Source organism: Scyliorhinus canicula, chromosome 26 (assembly GCF_902713615.1).
Source record: "Scyliorhinus canicula chromosome 26, sScyCan1.1, whole genome shotgun sequence".
Lineage (NCBI taxonomy): Eukaryota > Metazoa > Chordata > Chondrichthyes > Carcharhiniformes > Scyliorhinidae > Scyliorhinus > Scyliorhinus canicula.
This window is the reverse complement of record NC_052171.1, coordinates 18,912,958-18,937,998: the sequence shown is the minus strand read 5'-3', so window position 1 is coordinate 18,937,998 and position 25,041 is coordinate 18,912,958. Positions and strand designations below refer to the sequence as shown.

At 53.7% G+C, this 25,041-nt stretch overlaps 1 protein-coding gene across 1 annotated transcript in view; it reads left to right on the top strand.

Moving 5' to 3' along the window:
- Positions 1 to 25,041, top strand: part of LOC119957482 (anthrax toxin receptor 1-like) — a 170,625-nt gene that overhangs the window by 102,187 nt on the left and 43,397 nt on the right. The window contains exons 13-14 of the mRNA XM_038785576.1: positions 4,686 to 4,781; positions 7,395 to 7,433. Coding sequence (XP_038641504.1) covers positions 4,686 to 4,781; positions 7,395 to 7,433 — 135 coding nt within the window. The remainder of the gene's footprint in view (positions 1 to 4,685; positions 4,782 to 7,394; positions 7,434 to 25,041) is intronic.

The following is a 25,041-nucleotide window of genomic DNA, read 5'->3' as shown; positions in this document are numbered from 1 at the left end:
ATGGGTCTCACCCCCACAACCCAAAGATGCGGGTGGATTGGCCACGCTAAATTGCCCCTGAATTGGAAAACAATTATTGGCTGCTCCAAGTTTCTATTACAATTTGGGGTGCAGGGGTGGTAAAGTTGCTTCTTAACCCACCAGTTTTCAGTCAGGGAAGCAACCAGAACTTGTCAGCACGTGGGGGAAAAAATGAACGTAAGCCTTTCAAGGGGACTGCCAACAAAAATAAATGAGAACTTAAACAAACAACCCAAAACTGCAATTGCTGGAAATCAAACTGGGGGAAAGGAGACTAAAATATCGGACGTACATCCGTTTGAGAGACGGATAGTTAATGACTTCTGCAGAGTTTGTCCAGTCTGCATTTCCACAGAGGTGCTGTCCCCCACATGTGGGGGTGGATGACAGGGTTACTGTTCACTGCCCGTGGCTGGTACCGCCTCTCTCCCCCCCCCCCCCTCCCCCCACCCCACACACATCACCCTGAGAGAGTGCATTCTGCCCATCTCCAGTTGAGGAGCGCAGAGCATGATAGTCATGCTCAACTTCTCAGAGCTGTTAGGGAGGGAGTTCCAGGATGTTTGCCCCAGTGACAGTGAAGGAACGGCCGATATATTTCCAAGTCAGGGTGGTGAGTGACTTGGAGGGGAACCTCCAGGTGGTGGTGCCTACTGCCTTTGTCCTCGGTGTAGAGGTTGGGGGTCTGGAAGGTGCTGTCTAAGGAGCCTTGGTGAGTTACTGCAGTGCATCTTGTAGATGGTACACACGGCTGCCACTGTGCGTCGGTGGTGGAGGGAGTGAATGTTTGTGGAAGGGGGAGCAATCAAACGGGGCTGCTTTGTCCTGGGTGGTGTCGAGCTTCTTGAGTGTTGTTGGAACCGCACTCATCCAGGCAAGTGGAGAGTATTCCATCACACTCCTGACTTGTGCCTTGTAGATAGGCTTTTGGGGGGGAGGGGGGGGTCAGGAAGTGAATTACTCGCTGCAGAATTCCCAGCCTCTGCTCTGCCCTGGTAGCCACAGCATTTATATGGCTAGTCCAGTTCAGTTTCGGGTGATGGTAACCCCCAGGTTATTGGTAGTGGGGGAATTCAGTGATGGTAGTGGTGGTTATTTACTCAAGGGCAAGTCCTCTGCTGATTACTCCATGCCTCATAGTTCCGTGTTCTTTCCTCTTCACACGAGCACCCCATTTTCAGCTACAGTGAGCGCTATGAATTGAATTGAAGATGGACGGGTGTGGTGCTGCCTTCGTCAAGTGTGCTGAACGGAACCACCCCCCCCCCCCCAGGATCCTCCGACTGCGAGCAGCTCTCGCCCCTCAAGATTCTAACTCTCCTGCCGTTGCCAGTGAAACGTTGCTGGTTCCACTGCTGGCCATGGCTTGTCAACCCTGAGCACCTGGGACTTGGACCACACGCATAAGGGTAGCTGGCGACCACCATTCCTCTGGGGGTTGGGGGGGGGCGATGCTTGCCGGTATTGGGTGGGGTGGTCACTCACCCCCCGTTTTGAGGGGGGGTGGGGGCAGGGGTGGGTGGGTTGGGCCGAGGGCGACACATGTCCAGGTTCCCATTGTGCGTGACCACCAGTCCTCCAGAGCCACTTAGTGCTGCTGGCTCCTGCGTAACTCTTTTGTCTTTCGCTTTAACGACATGGTGATTACAAAACTCTCAAACTCTCCGATGCTGTGAGTTATTCCCACTTCCGTTTCTAAAGTTGGCGGCTGGACAGTAACCCGATGATAGCTCCTGCCAATATCCCCACAGAGATGAAAAAAAATCAACCCTGCCTGTATTATTGAAAAGTTCCTCTTGATAGCGGCTATCCCTTTCCTGGACCGGCCTTCCCAAGAAGCCGGAGCAGCAAGGACAAAGACCAAACTGGTTGACCAACACAAAGGAGGAACGTTTTAATTCTGAAAGATCTACAGTCTGTTCACTGCCTCTACCGCAGACCTTACATTACCCGACAATACTTGGCCAGCGTTACTGCTTTGCAACACAAGCCCTGGAGCCCTGCCACAGCTCTGATCTTTTCCCATCTGTTTGCCGTGGTTCTGGAAGTCCAGAATCATGGAATTCAAGAGAAAAGGTGGCTTTTTCAACCGGCGGCGACGTTGCCGGTCCTTACATTTGATCGAGCTCTTTCAGCCCAACTGTTTAAACCTCGACATGCACGTGCAAACGTCCTGCTTCAAAGTCTGCCAACAAATCCGTTCTTCAGACCCCCACAGAAACCACAAGGATGTCACTGCGCACTCGACTCAACCCTTTCCATCCCATCCAAATTTATTTCTGTGCGCTCGAAAACCTGGAGCCGTGGAGCTTGTCCACTCACCCCGTCCAGACCTGCCTCAGGAGTTTCAATTGGGGGTTTTAAAATAAATAATAATAATTGATGGGGGGGGGGGCGTCGCAGGCTGGGCCCACCCCTAGTTGTCTCCTGAGAAGGTGGTGGTCAGCTGCTTTCTTCAACTCGCTGCAGTCTGCGTGGTGTAGGTACATCCACTGTGCTGTTAGGGAGGGAGCTGCAGCATTTTGACCCAGCGACGGTGAAGGAACGACCGATGTATTTCCAGGTGGCTCGAGGCTTGGAGGGGGAACCAGGCGGAGGTGCTCCCATGACTGGGCGGAACTAAGCTCCCATTCCCAAAGCTGCTCCCCCGGTACAGTCCCTGAAGATTCAAAAAAAAAAGCTTGTCTGAGCAGACATTGGGTGAAGGCAACTTTCATTGCCATTGTACCTTTAGGGGCTGGGTTAGCTCACTGGGCTAAATCGCTGGCTTTTAAAGCAGACCAAGCAAGCCAGCAGCACGGTTCGATTCCCGTACCAGCCTCCCCGGACAGGCGCCGGAATGTGGCGACTAGGGGCTTTTCACAGTAACTTCATTGAAGCCTACTCGTGACAATAAGCAATTTTCATTTCATTATGGAATCATAGGATAGACGTCACAGAAGGAGGCTGTTTTGCCCCATCAAATCGCGTTGAAAGAGTAATCCAATTACTCCCACTCTTCCCGCATCCTCGCACTTTTTAAAATTCTCGACTGAAGATTCATCCAATTCCCTTTTGTGGCCCAGTCGGAGCTCAAGGAAATTGGGATTAACTGGGTAGCTCTTCTCCAGAGCCAGTACAGGAACGCCCAGCCGAATGGCCTCCGCCTGCGCACAAATCACTTCTCTGACAATTCATGAAAAAAATAAAGAGATAAATGTCATTTGGGCCGAACAAGGGAGACAATCAAATGAGGTTGCAACCCAAAACAAACGTTCGCAAAGGTTGTCCGCAAGCAGACACGGGCAATGCTGAAGTTATTGACCCCTGTGGCCGCAGCCAAGGGGAGAGACAGTCAGTCTGTCACAGTTTTTCCAGGCAGGTACGTATAGGAAAAGAAAAAGATAAGATAGGAATCCAGAGAGATCGGGCGGAGATTAAGCAAACAAACCAGAGACTGGCCACACAAACAGTCAGTGCAAACTCATGTGCGTATCACCAACCTCTGTGGGGCTGTCAGATACAAATATACCTGATAGATCAGCAATGTTTCACCAAACCACAAAATGTATGCACCGCTGCACCCACTCCTGGTCCCCAGCAACAGAAATAAACATAAATAAGAACATCAGAACGTAGACCATCTGGCCCCTCGAGCCTGCTCCGCCATTCAATGAGATCATGGCCGATCTTTTTGTGGACTCAGCTCCACTTACCCGCCCGCTCAACAATTCCTTTACTGCTCAAAAATCTGTCTGTCTTTGCCTTAAAAACATTTAATGAAGGAGCCTCAGCTGCTTCACTGGGCAAGGAATTCCATAGATTCACAACCCTTTGGGTGAAGAAGTTCCTCCTCAACTCAGTCCCAAATCTGCTTCCCCTTATATTGAGGCGATGGCCCCCTTGTTCTGCTTTCACCCACCAGTGGAAACAACCTCCCTGCTTCTATCTAATCTATTCCCTTCAATAATTTTACATATTCACTGTCAGATCCCCCCCCCTCATTCTTCTAAATTCCAATGAGTATAGTCCCAGTCTACTCAATCTCTCCTCATGAGCGAATCCCCTCAACTCCGGAATCAACCGAGTGAATCTCCTCAGCCCCCGCTCCAGTACATCCTTTCCCAGGTAAGGAGACCAAAACTGCAAGTAGCATTCCAGGTGTGGCCCAACCAGCAGTCCATATAGCGGCAACACACCCTCCCTTTTTTAAACTCTATCCCTCTTGCAATGCAGGACAAAATTCCATTTGCCTTCTTAATTACCTGCTGCACCTGCAAACCAACTTTTAGCGATTCAGGCACAAGGACACCCAGGTCCCTCTGCACAGCAACATGTTGCAATTTTTTTAAATGGGTGGATGCGACAGACAGGTCAAAAGCAGAGACACCTCAATGGTAATCAGTTGCTTCTTCCCCCCCCCCCACCCCCCAACTCCCCACCCAAATTATCTCTCTTGGCAGCTTTATGGTGACCACACCCCTGGTCACCTGTTTATCACAAGACTCACTAAATTGACAAGCGATTTTTTTTTTTTTTTTAACTGTCCTGTCACAGGTGGGAAATATTTGTGACAACATTTCTGCATTTGATTACACCACGGGCAGGTTGGGTTAACAAGGGCATGTCCTCAGTGTCTGGTCAGGATTTATTAATCGAGCTCTCCGATTCTGTTTCCCCTGCAGTCTGACGGAACAATTCTGGCTATCGCACTCCTGATCCTGTTCCTGCTCCTGACACTGGTTCTCCTCTGGTGGTTCTGGCCTCTGTGCTGCACTGTGGTAAGTCCTGGGATCAATCCAGAGCGTTGCAATCTCATTACACCAGCCACAGTTTTCCCATCGTTGATGAGACACAAATTGATTGTTGGAGCTGACCGCCGAGAAGGACAAGGGACACGGCACACAAGCAGGCACACGGGGAACCCCGCCACCTGCAGCTTCCTCTCCAAGCCACACGCCATCTTGACGAGGGAGTGTAACACCATTCCTTCACTGTCGCTGGGTCAAAATCCTGGAACTCCCTCCCCAAGCGTGGCTGTATCTACATCGCAGGGACTGCAGCGGTTCAAGGAGGCGGCTCACCACCACCTTCTCAGGGGGCAATTGGGGGCCGGATGATAAATGATGACCGAGCCAACGATACTCTTATCCTATGAAGCACCCCTGAACGATACATCATGATGAGCTGAGATGTGTAGAGTCAAAATAGGCTGGAGTTCTACATTCAAAGAACAGAAAACATATGAAGCATGCATGGAGACCATTTGGCCCATTGGATGTGTGCTGTCCCCTTCAAAGAACCAATTAGTTCCACCCACCAATCTGTCCTCAGGGCTTCAAGTATATATATATCCAATTGTTTTTTTTGTAAGTTACAGTTGAATCTATTTTTCGTGTCCTTTTGAGTAGTGCTTTCAAAATCATAGCTCATCGTGGAGAGTTTAAAGCTCCCTTGTTGTCTGAGGTTTCCAATTCCCTTCAATCTGTCTCCTCGGGTTATTGAACGGTCTACCTTTGGAATTATGTTCTCCTTATTGACCCTGACATAACCCTGGACGGTTTTGAACATCCCTCATTTTCCCAAATTCTTTGGACTCTGGAATGGTTCCTACCGATTGGAGGGTAGTTAATACAAACCCCGCTATTCAAAAAGGGAGGTGGAGAGATTAAAGGGAAGGATAGACCCATGATCATAACGTCGGTAGTGGGCAAATTGCAAGAGTCTATTATCAAGGGTTGCACAGCACAGCGTTTGGAAAGCAGCTGTGTAATCAGACAAAGTCAGCATGGATTTACAAAAGGGAAACCAGGCTTGATGAATCTGCTGGAATTCTTTGAAGATGTAACTAGTAGACGAGGGAGAACCTTATTCATTTCGACTTTCAGAAGGCTTTCGACAAGGTCTCACATGGCAGATGATTATGTAATTTTAAAGCACATGGGATTACGGGTAATGTTTTGAGATGTTTTGGTTAGCAGACAGCGAGCAAAGAGTTTGAATAAATGGGTCTTTTTCCGATTGGCAGGAAGTGACCAGTGGGGTATCGTAGGGATCTGTTCACATTATATATTAATGATTTGGCTGGGGCAACTAACTTTATTATCTCTAAATTCACAGATGATACAAGTTGGGTGGGAGGGTGAGCTGTGAGGAGGATGCAGAGATGCTTCAGTGGGATTTGGACAGGCTGAGTGAGGGGGCAAATGAACGGCAAATGCAGTATAATGTGGATAAATGTGAGGTTATCCACTTTGGTCGCAAAAGTAGGAAGGGAGATTATTATTTGAATGGGGGTAAATTGAGAGAGGCGGATACTCAGCGAGACCTTGGTGTCCTCGTGCATCACTCGCTGAAAGTAAGCGCACAGGTACAGCAGGCAGTAAAGAAGGCTGGGCTTCATAGCGAGAGGATTTGAGTACAGGAATGGGGATGTTTTCCTGCAATTGTATAGGGCATTAGTGCGGCTGCCCCTGGAGTAGTGTGTGCAGTACTGAGGAAGGGTGTTGTTCCTATGGAGGGAGCGCAGCGAAGGTTTACCAGGCTGATTCCTGGGGTGGTGGGACTGTCATATGAGGAGAGACTAAATCGGTTAGGATTATATTCATTGGAGTTTCGAAGAGTGAGAGAGGATCTCATAGAAACTTAGAAAATTCTAACAGGATTGGGGAGGGTAGATTCAGAAAGAATGTTCCCGATGGTGGGGGAGTCCAGAACTAGGGGTCATAGTTTGAGGATAAGAGGTAAACCTTTTAGGACGGAGGTGAGGAGAGATTTCTTCACCCAGAGAGCGGTGAATCTGTGGCAAGTAGTTGAGGCCAAAACGCAGATTAGAGAGATGATTTTATGATTGCTGGCCCACAATAAATGCACCAAAATATAACTCTGAAATGATTCCCTCCTCTCAATCAGCCTGGATTATTTAGCATTGTTTTCTTGGGGTGTGCATATTGCTGGCTGGGTCGGCATTTATTACCCGTCCCTAATTGCCCCTTGAGAAGGTGGTGGTGCGCTGAGTCCCTGAGGCGGAGTGAGAGATCTCCGCGCGACAGCCTTTCTCAGTGTGGGTAAACACCCAGGAAACTGCGCACATGGAAGGTGGCAAACCTGGCTGGCAAGGGGCCCAACCTTTCAGTTACAACGATACATTGTTCAAAGGCTGGCGGAATTCAGCACAACATCGGTCAGCACCAACAATGCCCCATAAATTTGGACAGACCCTACGAAAGAAAGTGTGAAAGGTTCTGGTGATTACGCTCCTGCCCTGCACGGCAGGGGGCCCCAAGTAACTTGGCATGGCATCACACCAGTCTTCACACAATGTCTTGTACTGTGCAACCATTCTGGCATGTTTGTAATTTCTGTTCTCTCTCTCTCCTTGTGTCTTGTTTCAGATTATTAAAGAGCCCCCACCACCGCCCTCGGATGACGAGGTAAAACCTCTTCTGTTTCATTTGCAGATGTATCTCAGACTTTGTAAAGTGTTGCAACCTGGGTGAAGCCCCCCCCCCCCCCCCCCCCCCCCCCCACCCGCAGAGTCCAGTCGAGGGGCTCCGCACCCGCCTTGGGAACAGTGGGAGGGAGAATCGTTCCGGAGTGTAGCGTTGTCGCGATTGGAATACGGGGATTGGCTTGGGGAAGCATTGTTGTGAACTCAAGGACATCGGAGGGTTCGACGCCTGGTGGGAGGGCGAGAATGATTTGGCGGAGGGATTGCCCTCAGTCTTGGGGGCGGGGAGGGAGGGATTGGTTGGGTAATGAGGGGGCCTGCAGATCCCCTCACAATTCGCACGGTTGGGAAATTGGCCCCCTCAATCCCAGGGCAATAGGAGACCAATGCACGTGAAATTCCTGTGTCACACCAGCCATGAAGGTGCTGTACGTCACCATCTGTGTTCCATGTTGAAGGATGCACAACTCTTGCCGGATTTCAGGTCACTGGCATGGCGGGTGTGTTGGGGGAAATGTTTTTGATCGTCTATTCAATTGAACGTCGGGAGACCCTGTGCCAGTCTATCCAGTAATATAAACAGAAAATGCTGGATAAACTCTGCAGGTCTAGCAGCATTGTGGAAAGAGAGAAACAGAGTTTATGTTTCGAGACCTCGAGGATAATTCTTCGGCCCGGATGGGCCGAGCGGCCGCTCTGGCACGACAGGGTCCTGCTGGCGCCGTCCACCCCGGTCGCTGCCGGCGGGAACGCTCGGAGGGGGGCGGGGGGGAGGCTCCGAAGGAGTCTGGCCCGCGATCGGGGCCCACCGATCAGCGGGCCGGCCTCTCCCCCCCCCCCCCCCCCGCCCTCCTGGGCCTACATTCCGCCGCGGCCGGCCCCTGAACACCCACGCCATATTGCTTCGGGGCCGGCGCGCATAGGAAGTTCCCCGCGCATGCGCAGATTGGCGCGGCCCAACTACCCCAAGTGGCGTTCCCGACGGCGCGCGCACTTATCGCCCCCAAGGTGTGTACTTATAATAATCTTTATTAGTGTCACAAGTAGGCTGACATTAACACCGCAATGAAGTTACAGTGAAAATCCCCTAGTCGCCACATTCCGGCGCCTGTTCGGGTACACAGAGGGAGAATTCAGAATGTCCAATTCACCCAACAAGCACTTCTTTCGGGACTTGTGGGAGGAAACCGGAGCACCCGGAGGAAACCCACGCAGACACGGGGAGAACGTGTAGACTCGGCACAGACAGTGACCCAAGCCGGGAATTGAACCCGGGACCCTCGCGCTCTGAGGCAACAATGCCAACCACTGTGCTACCATGCCGCCTATCTGACCCACTTGGTCACACAGGCTCCCAATCTCTGACAATAGGTGTCAAGTACCTTTGACCAACTGCCCCGCTGTGCTACCAAACATCCAGGCTACCTTTGCGGAGAGGGCGTTTCCACGTGTGGGAGAAATTAGAACTGGCGCCACTGTTTCAAAATACGGTGTCACTAATTTAAGGCAGAGATGAGGAGAATTCTTTCCTCTCTGAGGGTCCCGAGTCCCTGGAACTCTCTTCCTCAAAAGGCAGTGGGCATAGGCAGCGGGATTCTCCGAGCCCCGCACCGGGCCGGGGAATGGCCGCAACCGCGCCACCCCGACGCGGGCACGCAATGCTCCGAGGAGCGGAGAATCGGCGCCATTTGCACCGGCGCGCTCGGCGAGGGCTGCTGTCCGCGGCCGGGCGGCCGATTCTCCGGCCTTAATCGGCCGAGCGGCCGGGTGGAAATGGCAGAGTTCCGCCGGCGCTGTCCACACCTGCTCGCAGCCGGCGGGAACTTTGCGTGCAGGGTCGGGGGGGCGGCCTGTGCGGGTGGTGGGGTGGGGAGGGGAGCTCTTTCACCGGGGGGGGGGGGGGCCTCCGATGGGGTCTGGCCCTCGATCGGGGCCCACCGATCGGCGGGCCGGCCTCTCCAGCTCCGGCCCTATTTTGATACGCGGCCGGACCCTGAACCCACGCGTCACGTTGCGGCGGGGCTGGCGCGTTGAGGAAGCCCCCCCCGCGCATTCGCGGGTTGGTGCGGCGGGGAAGGGAGGCTGGAGCGGTGTGAACCGCTCCAGCGCTGTGTGGGGGCCAGAATCGGTACTGCCTGCACCCATTTCGCGCCGTTGTTAAACGCGAGAGGGTTCACGACGGCGCAGACACTCTGTGTCCATTTCAGGGAATCCCGCCCAGGATCTTCGAATATTCTTCAGGCTGAGCCAGGTAGATTTTTGATCAGCGAGGGGGTGAAAGGTTATCGACGGAGACTGGGATGTGGCGTTGAGATTATAATCGGATGGGCTGCCGCCTCACGGGGCCAGGGACCTGGGTTCATTCTGACCTCAGGTGACTGTGCGGAGTTTGCATGTTCTTCCCGTGTCTGCGTGGGTTTCCTCCGGTTGCTCCGGTTTCCTCCCACAGTCTAAAGATGTGAAGGTTAAGTTGATAGGTCAAGCTACATTGCCCCCTAGTGTTCAAAGATGTGCAGCTTGTGTGGATTAGCCACAGGGTCACAGGGATATGGCGGGGGAATGGGCCAAGGTCGAGTTCTCTGTCGGAGGGTCAGTGAGACGCGATGGGCTGAATGGCCTCCTTCTGCACTGTGGCAATTCAGTGGATCAGGCACGGTCTCATTGAATGGCGGAGCGGGTTTGAGAGGCCGAGTTCATCAAGAAATCATTTCTTCTTCGCTGTTTCAGCCCAATCTATCCCCAATTATTGTTTACCCAACATGCAACATGCTGACAGCCAGCTCAAAGCTCATGACAGACGATGGCTGATACACCGTCATATGATAGAAGTTTTCATCAACAATCGTTTCTTCCTGTCTGGCACAAAAGTGAAACGGGGAAGGTGGCTAATCCATGGCTTACAAGGGAAATTAGCGATAGTGTTCGATCCAAGGAAAGAAGGATTCAAATTGGCCGAGAGAAACAACAGGTCTAAGGACTGAGAGCAGTTTAGAATTCAGCAAAGGAGGACCCAGGGACTGGTTAAGAAGGGGAAAATAAGTGGTTAGCACTGCTGCCTCACGGCGCCGAGGTCCCAGGTTCGATCCCGGCTCTGGGTCACCGTCCGTGTGGAGTTTGCACATTCTCCCCGTGTTTGCGTGGATTTCGCTCCCACAACCCAAAGATGTGCAGGGTAGGTGGATTGGCCGCGCTAAATTGCCCCCTTCATTGGGGAAGAAATGAATTGGGTACTCTAAATTTAAAAAAAAGGGGGAAAATAGAGCAAGAGAGTAAGCTGACAGGGAACATGAAAACCGACTGTGGAGACTGGCGAAGACTAATGGGGGGGAAAAAGAAATGGCTAAGCAACTAAACTTTGGTTCTGTCTTCACATATGAGGAAACAAATAAGAGACCAGAAATGTTGGGGAACGCTGAATTTAGTGAGGGGGAAGGAGCTGAAAGAGATCAATGTTAGTAGGGAAATGGTGTTGGGGAAATTGATGGGTTTGAAGGCGGATAATTCCCCAGGGCCTGACCATCCACATCCCAGATACTTGAGGAAGTGGTTCGAGAAATAGTGGATACATTGGTGGTCATCTTCCAGGATTCCATAGACTCTGGAACAAGTTCCTACAGATTGGAGGGGAGCGAATGTAACCCCACTGTTCAAAGAGGGAGGCGGAGAGAAAATAGGGAATTATAGACCAGTCAGCCTGACGTGGGCAGTGGGGAAAATTCTAGAATCCATTGTCAAAGATTTTCTAGCAGAGCACTTAGAAAACAGTGACAGGATTGGACAGAGTCAGCATGGATTTACAAAGGGGAAACCATGCTTGACAAATTACTGGAATTCTTCGAGGATGTAACCAGTAGAGTTGATAAAGGGGAGGGAGCCAGTATGTGTGGGACTGCATTCCCCGATTTGGAGGCTCTGTTCCCACGCTGGTGTAAAAACGGTGTGTCTTACGCCAGGAAAACTGCGGAGAGATGGGGAGGGAGGGGAGAGAGCAGCCGGAGAGATGGGGGGGAGAGGAGCCGGAGAGATGGGGGAGGAGCCGGAGAGATGGGGGCGGGGGAGCCGGAGAGATGGGGGGGAGAGGAGCCGGAGAGATGGGGGGGGAGAGGAGCCGGAGAGATGGGGGGGGAGCCGGAGAGATGGGGGGGAGAGGAGTCGGGGAGATGGGGGGGAGGAGGGGGAGAGATGGAGGGGGAGGAGGGGGAGAGACGGGGGGAGAGATGGGGGGGAGGAGGGGGAGAGATGGGGGGGAGAGGAGCCGGAGAGATGGGGGGGGAGAGGAGCCGGAGAGATGGGGGGAGAGGAGCCGGAGAGATGGGGGGGAGGAGGGGGAGAGATGGGGGGGAGCCGGAGATGGGGGGGGGGAGGGAGAGAGATGGGGGGAGGGGAGGGGGAGAGATGGGGGAGAGGATGGGGAGAGATGGGGGGAGAGGAGGGGGAGAGATGGGGGGGGGAGAGGAGCCGGAGAGATGGGGGGGAGGAGGGGGAGAGATGGGGGGGGAAGAGGAGCCGGAGAGATGGGGAAGAGGAGCCGGAGAGATGGGGGGGAGGGGAGCCGGAGAGATGGGGGGAGAGGGGAGGTGGAGAGATGGGGGGAGGGGAGGTTGAGAGATGGGGGGGGAGGAGGGGGAGAGATGGGGGGGAGCCGGAGAGATGGGGGGGAGAGGAGCCGGGGAGATGGGGGGGAGGGGAGGTGGAGAGATGGGGGGAGGGGAGGGGGAGAGATGGGGGAGAGGAGGGGGGGAGAGATGGGGGGAGAGGAGGGGGAGAGATGGGGGGAGGGGAGCCGGAGAGATGGGGGGGAGAGGAGGGGGAGAGATGGGTGGGGGAGGAGCCGGAGAGATGGGGGAGAGGAGCCAGAGAGATGGGGGGGGAGGAGTCGGAGAGATGGGGGGGAGAGGAGATGGAGAGATGGGGGGAGAGGAGACGGAGAGATGGGGGGGAGGGGAGGGGGAGAGATGGGGGGGGAGAGGAGACGGAGAGATGGGGGGGAGAGGAGCCGCAGAGATGGGGGAGAGGAGCCGGAGAGATGGGGGGAGAGGAGCCGGAGAGATGGGGGAGAGGAGCCGGAGAGATGGGGGGGGAGAGGAGCCGGAGAGATGGGGGGGAGGGGAGGGGGTGAGATGGGGGGGAGGGGAGGGGGAGAGATGGGGGGGAGAGGAGCCGGAGAGATGGGGGGGGGAGAGGAGCCGGAGAGATGGGGGGGGGGGGAGAGGTGGGGAGAGATGGGGGGGAGAGGAGGGGGAGAGATGGGGGGAGAGGAGGGGGAGAGATGGGGGGAGAGGAGCCGGAGAGATGGGGGGAGAGGAGCTGGAGAGATGGGGGAGGGGAGGGGGAGAGATGGGGGGAGAGGAGCCGGAGAGATGGGGGGAGGAGTTGGAGAGATGGGGGGGAGGGGAGGGGGAGAGATGGGGGGGAGAGGAACCGGAGAGATGGGGGGAGAGGAGCCGGAGAGATGGGGGGAGAGGAGCCGGAGAGATGGGGGGGAAAGAGGAGCTGGAGAGATATGCGTGGAAAGTTCTTTACGCAGAGGGTGGTGGGTGCCTGGAATGCTTTGCCGGCGGAGGTGGTAGAGGTGGGCACGATAGCGTAATTTAAGATGTATCTAGACCGATACAGGGAGCAGAGGGATACAGATCCTTAGAAAATAGGCGACGGTTTGAGATAAAGGATCTGGATCGGCGCAGGCTGCGAGGGCCGAAGGGTCTGTTCCTGTGCTGTAATTGTTCTTTGTTCAAATCGGCCCCTGATTCCCCGTTTTGGTGGGGGCCAGCAGGGAGGCAGGGTAGAGCATGGGCTCTAGCTGCTGATACGGCCTGGAGACCACGCCGTGCTTCATGGCGGATACCGTTTGCGGACCCGGCCCGCGATTGGGGCCCCTCCTTCGGCTGGCTCACGCGCCCTGGACCGCCCCACCACGTTGCCCCCCCCCCGGCTCCGAATATGTCCACCCTTGCCCGCGGATCGGCCCTCCCCTTGACTGGCGGCGCTGGACAGAGTCCGCAGCCCGTCACGCTGAGTTCCCGACGGGTGCGACCATGAGAGGCCCACGCCGTCGGGAACTGGACCGGTCGGGGGCGGAGCATCGGGGGGGGGGGGCGGGCCTTAGCCAACGTGTGGAGGCCGTGGATTCGGCATACCATTTTCGGTAGGGGGGGGGGCATCGTGAAGGCATCACCGCCCCCCCGATTTCGGCGTCATCGGCAATTCTCCGCCCCGTCGCCGAACATGATTTTGGTGTCGGGGATCGGACAATCCAGCCCGTCATTTATTTGGACTCTCAGAAGATTTTTGATAAAGTTTAGCGTGTAAAATTAAGCCATGCCCAATGATTACCCAGCCTGGACAAATGCCCAGTGCTGACGTTTCTGCCCAGACTCAATGTTCCGAATGGTCTCCCTCTCTCTCCTGAGGCAATTCCTCATTTCTATGGTTGTATTCGATCCGGTATTTCTTTAAAACTTGCTCTGCGGATGCTTGTGTGAGGTTCTCGACCTCAATGGGGTGAAGCTGTCTTCTGTTTTTATTGAGTAATGAGCATCCAGGCCCCTTGGAAACAAGTTCACGAAGTAGGATACAGTGAGATGTCAGTTAGATTACCTGCAGTGCAGAAGGAGGCCTCTCGGCCCATCGAGTCTGCACCGACCCTTCGAAAGAGCACCCTGTCCAGGCGCCCTATCCCCGTAACTCCATAACCACGCCTGACCTTTGGTCACTCAGGGCAATTTACCACGGCCAATCCACCTCACCAGCGCATCTCTGGATCGTGGGAGGAAACCGGAGCACCCGGAGGAAACCCACGTGGAGAACGCGCAGACTCCGCACAGACAGTGACCCAGCCGGGAATCGAACCCGGGTCCCTGGCGCTGCGAGGCAGCAGTGCTAACCGCTGTGCCGCCCGTCCCCTCTGCATCCACTCCATCAAAACCTTCCATCATTAAAGGCCTCACCCCCTCAGCCTCCTCTGTTTCCAGGGAAGCGTGTGCCAACATTTGACATGCTGAGCGGGCACGTCTCCCCCCAGCCTCCCCCTCACGAGCGTGTCCCACTTCCCTTTGAAGCGCGTCCATGCTATGCTCTCCGAATGCTCTTCGTGGTCGCTCGTTCCACGTTCTTCCAGCGCTTTGGGCAGAGAGAGAGAGTTCTCCTTAAGAGTTTAATGATGCGTGTAATCTGAATAAAGGCTCGACTGCTTTGTCGTGAGGCAGAAAGCAGTCGGCAGCATCAACAACAGCAGCACAAATCTCGCCCGGAGATCTGCCCAGCTGCTGCAGGAAGTCGCCCCGCGAGCGACTCGGCTGCAAGTCTCCAGCCCCCTCCCCCCAATTCTGATTCTCAGGGAACGTCCACAGATCCAGCTCACGTGAGGCGGGCGGGCGGGAGGTTTTTCCTTTGCGCTCGAGGTGGCGTGAGATTGGAAATCCATTCTGTTTGCAGACAGAGCCCGGGATTCAAAACACAACAGGCCCCACGACACACAGAGGCTGGCCTCAATAGAATTGGGCCCGTCGGTCTTGGGCACCAGGCCCGCTGCATCTTGCTTTGATTACACTTAATCCCATCCTCTTTGGAAAGCAGTCAGCAAACAAAGTTTGGTATGAAGCTACAGCCAGTACTTCCTGTTTTGATTGTAGAGTGCGACAATTCTGATACAAAGTGTGGGGGTGGTGTTGGGTGGTGAGACTGGAAAGCGGGGGGGGGGGGGAATAATTCTCCGTCAAAGCAAAGTTCGCCAATGACGTGGCAGAATGAATGAGGCCGATACATATTTGGAGAAAGACAACTTCACTAAAGGTTACAAAGGAAGAGCAGAGCACTGGGAATGGGCTGTTATCAATGGGAACATAAGAACATAAGAACTAGGAGCAGGAGTAGGCCATCTGGCCCCTCGAGCCTGCTCCGCCATTCAATGAGATCATGGCTGATCTTTTGTGGACTCAGCTCCACTTTCCGGCCCGAACACCATAACCCTTAATCCCTTTATTCTTCAAAAAACTATCTATCTTTACCGGAACGCCGCCATCTGATTCTGTGATGGGAGCACAGCGCTGACGTGGTTGGACTGGGTAACCCAGAGGCTGCCTCTGGTCCAGAAGCAATACGGAGGAAGTAGAAGCAGGAGCAGGTCACTTGGCCCCTCGAGTCCTGCTGGACCATTCAATACCACCTTGCCTCATCCGTTGGCGTCACGAGTTCCACATACCCATCCACCTCCCTTGTCCAACAGGAATTGTCTACCTCCGCCTGACAGATGCTCAATCACGCCGCCTTCTCGGGCAGGCAGCTCCAAACGCGCACAACGCTCCGGGAGAGAAAAACAATCCTCGTCTTCGCTGCCAGGAAAGGGTGATCCCGAATGTTGAAACAGTGCCCCCTGGCTCTGGACTCCCCCCCCCCCCTCCCCCCCAGAGAGGGGACAAGGAACAGCAAAGACGCAGATGACCATGGGCGGCCTTCCCCTTTGAAGGGGCGAGCTGACAGGTGGGGGGGGGGGGTGTTCAGATCCCACCTCAGCTCAGTTCACCAACAAAATCCACGATTTCCTCTTTTTAATCGTGGCGTGTTGGGACGACACGGTGGCGCAGTGGTTAGCACTGCCGCCCCACAGTGCCAGGGACCTGGGTTCGTTATTCCAGCCTTGGGTGACTGTCTGTGTAGAGTTTGCACGTTTGCAGTCCCAGGCTAAGGATGTGCAGGTTAGGTGGGGTTACGGCGATAGGGCAGGGGAGTGGGCTTAGGCAGCGTGCTCTTTCAGAGGGTCGGCGCAGGCTTTATGGGCTGAATGGCCTCCTCCTGCACTGTAGGGTTTCAGTGATTTTATATCATCCCCAGTTTCTCCCTCTCCCACACCGGGGGACAAACAACCTCAAGAATAATTCTCGCTTCAGAGCCAAGTCGCAAGACATCTCCATCCTGGATCTTATCAAGAATCTCTGGCCAACACCACACCGACCCTCGGTCTGGGTAATGTGCCTTCCTATATCCCCGTGTGGGGGGGCCGTCCTCGACTCAGTCACACATTAACCCTTTGTGTACCAGACTCTTTTTTTTTTTCCCCAATCTTCACTTGTCACAAGCAGGCTGACATTAACACTGCAATGAAGTTACTGTGAAAAGCCCCCAGTCGCCCCACTCTGGCGCCTGTTCGGGTACACGGAGTGCGAATTCAGAATGTCCAATTCACCTGACAGCACGTCTTTCGGGACGTGTGGGAGGAAACCGGAGCACCCGGAGGAAACCCACGCAGACACGGGGAGAACGTGCAGACTCCGCCCAGACAGTGACCCAGCCGGGAATCGAACCGGGATCATAGAACATAGAACAGTACAGCACAGAACAGGCCCTTCGGCCCTCGATGTTGTGCCGAGCCATGATCACCCTACTCAAACCCACGTATCCACCCTATACCCGTAACCCAACAACCCCCCCTTAACCTTACTTTTATTAGGACACTACGGGCAATTTAGCATGGCCAATCCACCTAACCCGCACATCTTTGGACTGTGGGAGGAAACTGGAGCACCCGGAGGAAACCCACGCAGACACGGGGAGGACGTGCAGACTCCGCACAGACAGTGACCCGGCCGGGAATCGAACCTGGGACCCTGGAGCTGTGAAGCATTTATGCTAACCACCATGCTACCCTGCTGCCCCAAAGGATCCTGGAGCTGTGAAGTAACAATGCCAACCACTGTGCTGCCCGTGCTTCTACTGTGAATCACCACCTTCCCACGGGCGACGAGGAGCGGACATTAAACTGTGGCCTCGCCAGCGGGCCCACGTGTACACAATTTAAGAATCGCAGAATGCTACAGCACGGAATGGCACCATCCTGCCCATCGGGGTGTGTGGCAGCTCTCCGAACGAGCACCCCACCCCAGCCTCGCTCTCCTGCCTTTGCCCCGTAACCATGCACATTCTTTCTTTCCTGAAAATAACCCAATTTCCCCTTGGAAGCCAAGAGTGGACCTGCCCCCACCAGGCTCTCAGGTAGCCACTTCCAGGCCTTAACCGCTCACTGTGTGGAAAAAGGTTTCTCAGTCAGAGTGTACGCTGCAGAGGCAGCAATCTTTCACCAAGTATTTGGGCAGCACGGTAGCATGGTGGTTAGCATAAATGCTTCACAGCTCCAGGGTCCCAGGTTCGATTCCTGGCTGGGTCACTGTCTGTGCGGAGTCTGCACGTCCTCCCCGTGTGTGCGTGGGTTTCCTCCGGGTGCTCCGGTTTCCTCCCACAGTCCAAAGATGTGCGGGTTAGGTGGATTGGCCATGCTAAATTGCCCGTAGTGTCCTAAAAAGTAAGGTTAAGGGGGGGTTGTTGGGTTACGGGTATAGGGTGGATACGTGGGTTTGAGTAGGGTGATCATGGCTCGGCACAACATCGAGGGCCGAAGGGCCTGTTCTGTGCTGTACTGTTCTATGTTCTATGTTCTATTCACCAGCACACAAGGAAACATACGTAGAAAATAGGGGCAGGAGGAGGCCGCTGGCCCTACCAGCCTGCTCTGCCATTCATTATCATCATGGCTGATCATCAAGTTTAATCCCATGATCTCGACTTGACCCCTTTAGCCCCAAGAGCTATATCTAACTCCGCTTGAAATCACACAATCTCTAGGCCTCAGCTACATTCCGTGGGAGTGAATTCCACAGATCGCGGGCCGGGCCACCGTGGAGGAAACCCCCCCCCCCCCTTCCCGGAGTTGGATCCCTCCCCCGCACCCCCACCAGGACGGCCCCCCGCCGCCAGAGGTCCCGCCGGGTGGGACCATACGTAACCCACGCCAGCGGGACTCGGCCGAACTCAGCGGGCACTCAGTCCGTCGAGGTGCGGAGAATCGTCTCTTTCAACGGCCCCTGACCGGTGCGTCGGAGTGGCGTGGCGCAATTCCAGCGCCCCCCCCCATGGCGATTCGCTGACCTAGCGCGGGATCTGAGAATCCCGGCCCATAGATTTCTATGTGATCCCCTCTCACTCTTCTAAACTCCAATGAATATAATCTTAACCAAATTAATCTTTCCTTGTCTGACAGTCCCATCATGCCAGGAATCAGCCTGGTAAGCCCTCACTGCGCTCCCTCCACAGGGATACTGACTCCAGCTGCACAGCCAGGCGATGAGGAAGCTCAAAGCTATTTATTGGAAGTTGACCATCAGCACGGCAGCGCTATTTCCTGGAGCTTCACACCACTGTCTGCAGTGAAGGCTCAGCGTACCCTTTTATTTTGTTATCTCAGCGCGTGTGAAACACACAGTTTCCTGGACGCTGGCCTTGCCTACGTATGTGGAGGAAACGGTCCAAGGGGGAGTCCAAAGAATTCACAAGGAAGACGTTGATTCAGCGGAACGGCAGTGTTGACACAGGATAACACATCTCGGGGTCCTCACTCCTTCCTGTCAGCTTCGACAGACCTCACACTCGTGCCAGTTAACTCACAACCCAATCAGCACTCGGGAACGATCAGTCCCAGCTGGATGGATGCAGGTTGTGACAGGCTGAAACACACATCAGACCGTTGAAGAGAAGCCTTTCCTTTTCCCCCCTCTGGGTGATTGTGATGTCCCCACACTGGGGATTCTGGGTACCGATGACGGGCGCTGATCACTTTGGTATGCCAATGGGGAAGAGCAGCTTTCGCCGATGGCTGTCCTTCGATTCGCCTTGACTAGTCTCGGGGCTTACCTTGGCGACATTTGCCGCAATCAATGTCCATTGGAGATGTTGGGGAAATGGGGACGTGGTGGGGGGGGGAGATGCTTTGCCGCCGTTCAGGAACGGTTGCCCTTCAGAGTTGTCTCTGTGCGAGCTTTCGCCCAAATGCTTGTGGGGCCCGGCTTCAGGGGGGACGGTTCAGTTCACTTGACGATCCCCCCCTCCCCCCCCCCCCCCCGTGGACTCCGGAGGATTTTGTTTCTGAAACTCTCACGGGACGTGCGCGTCGCTGGGCCAAAGCTCCATGTGTTGTCCATCCCTAACTGCCTTTGACCCGAGTGCCTGCCTGTGCCATTTCAGGGTGGGCGTGGGGGGGGGGGGGGGGGGGGGTGTTGTGGATCTGGAGTCACATGAAGGCCAGGCAGGTGGGAGGGTGGGAGGGGGGGTCCCTATGCAGTGCAGGAATGCACTCACAGATCAAAAGGACAGAATAACAGCTGGAACGTGATGCCGGAGGACCACCCACTTGTCCCTCCTGACACACAGGGTGGTTATAAACTAACAATCAGGCTGTAGCCACCCAGACCAGGAACACAGAACAGACTGTGCTCCTGGTTAGCAATGTGCAAACCCGCTAACAAAGTGATAGTTTGGGCGCAGCTTCAGCATTTTAGCGATTAGCTGCGGTGATCCACCTCACCAGAGGATCCATCATGAAAGCCGATTCCCAAACATCTTGAACAATTTACATTTTCTGACAGACGCTGGGGAAATTCCTCATCTTCCATTTTTCTTATATCCAGCACATTTTTCCCAGCCCAAACTCCCCCTACACCCCCCCCCCCCCCCTCGACAACTGCACCGCCTCTCCTGCGCTGCGGCAACCAAGTCATCCAGCACCTTGCAGAATAGACATGCAGTTAGCAATCAAGCTTTAACGCGGTTGAATGTGGGACGATATATTTTGTCGGGGGATCAGGGCGTTTCTCATCACTCTGGGCAAAGGATACCCTCCTTGCGGGTGGCACGGTAGCACAGTGGTTGGCGCTGTTGCTTCACAGCTCTGGGGTCCCAGGTTCGATTCCCTGGCTCACTGTCTGTGCGGAGTCTGCACGTTCTCCCCGTGTCTGCGTGGGTTTCCTCCGGGCGCTCCGGTTTCCTCCCACAAGTCCCGAAAGACGTGCTGTTGGGTGAATTGGACATTCTGAATTCTCCCTCCGCGTACCCGAATAGGCGCCGGAATGTGGCGACTAGGGGCTTTTCACAGTAACTTCATTGCGGTGTTAATGTCAGCCTACTTGTGACACTAATAAAGATGATTATTGTAAGTGTCCATACTCTGAATGGTGGAAAGGAGCACAGGGATCTGGGGCACAGACACACAAGTCACGCAGAGCAGCTATACAAGGTTAACGAGCCCACACAAAAGAAAGAGCAAGGAAATGGCAGGGGCTAACGTCCGGCCGGATGGAATTGAGATGCAGAGGAGCTCTGTACAACTGACGTTGAGTACTGGGTGGAAACCACTTGGAGAAACTTCCCTTTTGCAAAGAAGAGTAAGGATCACAGGATTTACAGTGCAGAAGGAGGCTATTCGGCCATCGAGTCTGCACCGGCCCTTGGAAAGGGCGCCCCACTTAAGCCCACACCTCCACTCTATCCGCGTAACCTAATAACCCCTCCTAACCTTTTTGGACACTAAGGGCAATTTATCACGGCCAATCCACCTAACCCGCACATCTTTGGACTGTGGGAGGAAACCGGAGCACCCGGAGGAAACCCACACAGACACGGGGAGGAACGTGCAGGCTCCGCACAGACAGTGGCCCAGTGGGGAATCGAACCTGGTACCCTGGAGCTGTGACGCAACTGTGCTAACCACTGCGCTACTGTGGAACCCACTACAATGAGCTGGTATTGAATCAAATAATTTAGATGCATTTAAGGCAAATCTAGATAAGCCTTGAGCGAGGGAGGAATTCAAGCCATGTGGATCCGGTGGGATTAAGTAAATGAGGAGGAAAGAGTTGCATCGAGGGCATTAAGGGCATTGCAGACTCATTGGGCTGGGTGGCTAGTCTCTGTACTGCAAGTACATAGAACATAGAACAGTACAGCACAGAAACAGGCCCTTCGGCCCTCCATGTTGTGCCGAGCAATGATCACTCACCCTCCTCAAACTCACGTATCCACCCTATACCCGTAACCCAACAACCCCCCCCCCCTTAACCTTACTTTTTAGGACACTACGGGCAATTCAGCATGGCCAATCCACCTAACCCGCACATCTTTGGACTGTGGGAGGAAACCGGAGCACCCGGAGGAAACCCACGCACACACGGGGAGGATGTGCAGACTCCACACAGACAGTGACCCAGCCGGGAATCGAACCTGGGACCCTGGAGCTGTGAAGCATTTATGCTAACCACCATGCTACCGTGCTGCCCCACGGTAGACAATGTAACATGTCTTCTTGTGAGTCTCTCTCGCACACTGCTGGCACAGACACACACACACACACACGCACAACAGGAACATTGAGTCAACTAAGGTACAGACCAATTGTAAAAGGTGAGAAAAACCTCACCTGCAGTGAACAAGTTTTTGCTCGGCGATTCTGCGTTGTCGTGCGTCCTGAAGGCCGCCTTGGAGAACGCTTACCCGGAGATCAGAGGCTGAATGCCCTTGACTGCTGAAGTGTTCCCCGACTGGAAGGGAACATTCCTGCCTGGCAACAATGGATGAACGGACATCGTGCTACAATCGCCAGGCAGGAATGTTCCCTTCCAGTCGGGGAACACTTCAGCAGTCAAGGGCATTCAGCCCCTGATCTCCGGGTAAGCGTTCTCCAAGGGCTTGCAAAATCCTACCAACTGTCCTGGCTTGAGACGATTCACACCTCTTTTCGCCTCTCTCTGGATCTGTAAAGACCTGCAAATGCTCGCATTCAAAGCATTGTCTGGCATCTTTGACTTTGTCTATACCTATGTTTCTGGAATCCACCTCTTCATTCACCTGAGGAAGGAGCAGTGCTCCGAAAGCTAGTGTTTGAAACAAACCTGTAGAACTTTAACCTGGTGTTGTAAGACAACTGTGCTCACCCCAGTCCAACGCCGGCATCTCCACATCATAGTCTTATCCAGGTTAAGGTGGTCCACAGGGCACACATGACGTTGGCACGGATGTTCAGGTTCTTTGAGGATCGGTGAGGGTGGTGTATGACGGGGCCTGTCAATCATGTCCACGTGTCCTGGGCATGTCCGAAGCTTGGGGGATTCTGGCAGGGGTTTGCCGACGTTATGTCGGAGATCCTGAAGGTGAAGTTGGTCCCCAATCCAGAGGTGGCAATTTTGGGTGTGTCAGAAGACCCAGGGGGCGAGAGAGGCTGATGTCTTGGGCTTGACTGGGGGCTGCAGCCGTTTTTTACTGAAAAATCCCATCCAAATGTCTCTGGAATTGGATTTGAATCCTAAACCTGCTGATTTGGAGATGGGAGATGCCAGCACTCAGCCAAGGCTCACACCTCTTTAAGGAATCAGAAGTGGAGCAAATGAGATGTAACGTTGTTCAGTAAGTGGCGGAGGGAAGTTCCGAGGACTATAGTATCTGAACGATACGGCCGTGGTGAATGTATAATTCACACTGTGCATCACTGTGTCCCTGTGGGCTCCATCTGTGAGCCGTTGCGCGGCTCTGCCCACAGGGGAGATGAGGAGCTTGTACAGGGCTCCGCCCTTGGCTCCGCCCATGGCTCCTCCCACAACCGGAAGTATAAAGTGCTGCGGTCTTGTGAGCCTGCCCTCAGTTTGTAAGTCGATTAAAGCCACAGTTTACTTCTACTCGTGTCTTGAGTGAATCGATGGTCGCCTCAACGGCCAACTAACGACAAAGATGGTACTTGCAATGGAGAAGCCATCTGATGGAAGTGATTAAACCTTGTGGGAAGCCCATATTCTGCGATATTGGTCGGTTTGTGACTTTGTTCAATATTTGCCAAGCTGAAAATATAATTCACTCCGAACAAGTTTGGGACGGCAGCCAGCATTAATTATTTACAGCACTTAATTGAAATGATGAATTTTTTATCGGAAGGCAGACAGTGCGAGGGGAGGAAAGGGTGAAAAGATTAGGACAAATATCAGCTCGTGTGACTCGGAACGGTTTGAGCACTCACTTCTCAAAACAGTATCCCAACCAGAAGTGTTTTCAGGGCTGAGCATTAATTACCGTTTGCAGACTGCCAAGATCTAACTGTACAAATTAAACAGCAAGTCGGTCGCCTCAGATAACATATGAAAATAGCCACAAAAATGCAGTCATTTTTACAGTCCCGAAATCAAAGTACACATGGGAATTATTGTAGGAATTGCGTTGCACAAAGGAAGTGGCGAGCTCAGCCTGGCCCCTTGAAAAGGATCTGCTCAAGCCATTAAGGAACCCTTCACTTTTGCCTTTTGCCTGCATAAATATTTAACTTAAGAAATTAACACGTGTGTGTCATGCCATGGGAGTTTTCGCAAGAGGTTAGACATTTGAATCAGGAAAGAAGGAATTTTAGAAACGGAGCTTCAGAAATCCGGACCGTTCCCGATCCATCTCAGTACTCTCCTCAAACAAACGCTCCACTTCCCAGAAGCACTAATCACGAGCGCCTCATAATAATAATAATCTTTTATTGTCACAAGAGGGCTTACATTAACACTGCAATGAAGTTACCGTGAAAAAGCCCCTAGTCGCCACATTCCGGCGCCTGTTCGGGTACACAGAGGGAGAATTCAGAATGTCCAATTCACCTAACAAGCACGTCTTTCAGGACTTGTGGGAGGAAACCGGAGCACCCGGAGGAAACCCACGCAGACACGGGGGAGGACGTGCAGACTCCGCACACAGTGCCCCAAGCCGGAGAATCGAACCTGGCACCCTGGGGCTGTGAAACAACAGTGATAACCACTGTGCTACCGTGCCGCCTTTCGTAGCAAAGGTTTTTTTTTTGCTGTTGTCGTTGAATGGGCTCCTCTTGGACTTTCCCCAAACGGTTGTAGTGCCTGTTGGTGCCTTGCTGTTACATGTTAACAGAATAGGATGCGGCGTTAACTTAACGGACCCGATATCAAACGGAGACAGCGCAGGTTGAGCATTGGCTTGAGAATGTGGCGGATGGGAAAGTTACTGCCCAGACGCATGGTTTGTTCTTACTTATTCCATTTCAGATTTTTATCTCTTTTTGGTCGATCCGCAAAGCGATTGTTGTTTAGTTGGTGGAAAATAAAACAAAATTGTGCCATGGTTAGAAGGGAAATAGGCCGGACATATTTGGAATCGGCACCTGGACGAGATGCTGCGGAGCTGCCGATGGCCATGGTAATTGGAGGCAGACTCAATCATGGCAGGGGTGAAGTGGGGGGGGGAATGGCTCAGTCGACATGTACAAGACCCTCCTGCGCGCACATTGGCTGCCGTGTTTCTGATATCCACTACAAAAGTAGTGTACCAGCCCGTACCAGCCTCCCCGGACAGGCGCCGGAATGTGGCGACTAGGGGCTTTTCACAGTAACTTCATTGAAGTCTACTCGTGACAATAAGCGATCTTCATATTTCAAAAGCAATTTGAGTGCTTCGGGACATCCTGAGCTGATGAATAAGGGGCAGGTCTTTCTGTTCTCCATGTAACAGACAGCATGCCACATGAAACTTGGCCCTTTCCACCAGAGGAGCCTCCTCTCTGGTCCATGTTGCAAAGCCACACGGTAATGACAATGTGTAGCGGCGGCAAGACAGAGAGAGAGACTCTAAGAGACACGATTCTCCACATGTACACGTGTGCGTTTGTGTGCAGTAGCCTCAACCATTGCTTGGTGCAATTCCGTAAGCACAGCCTTTTCACGTCGGGGACGGGATATAAAATCCAGGCCAAATTGATTGAACGGAGCTCCTCTCAGTCT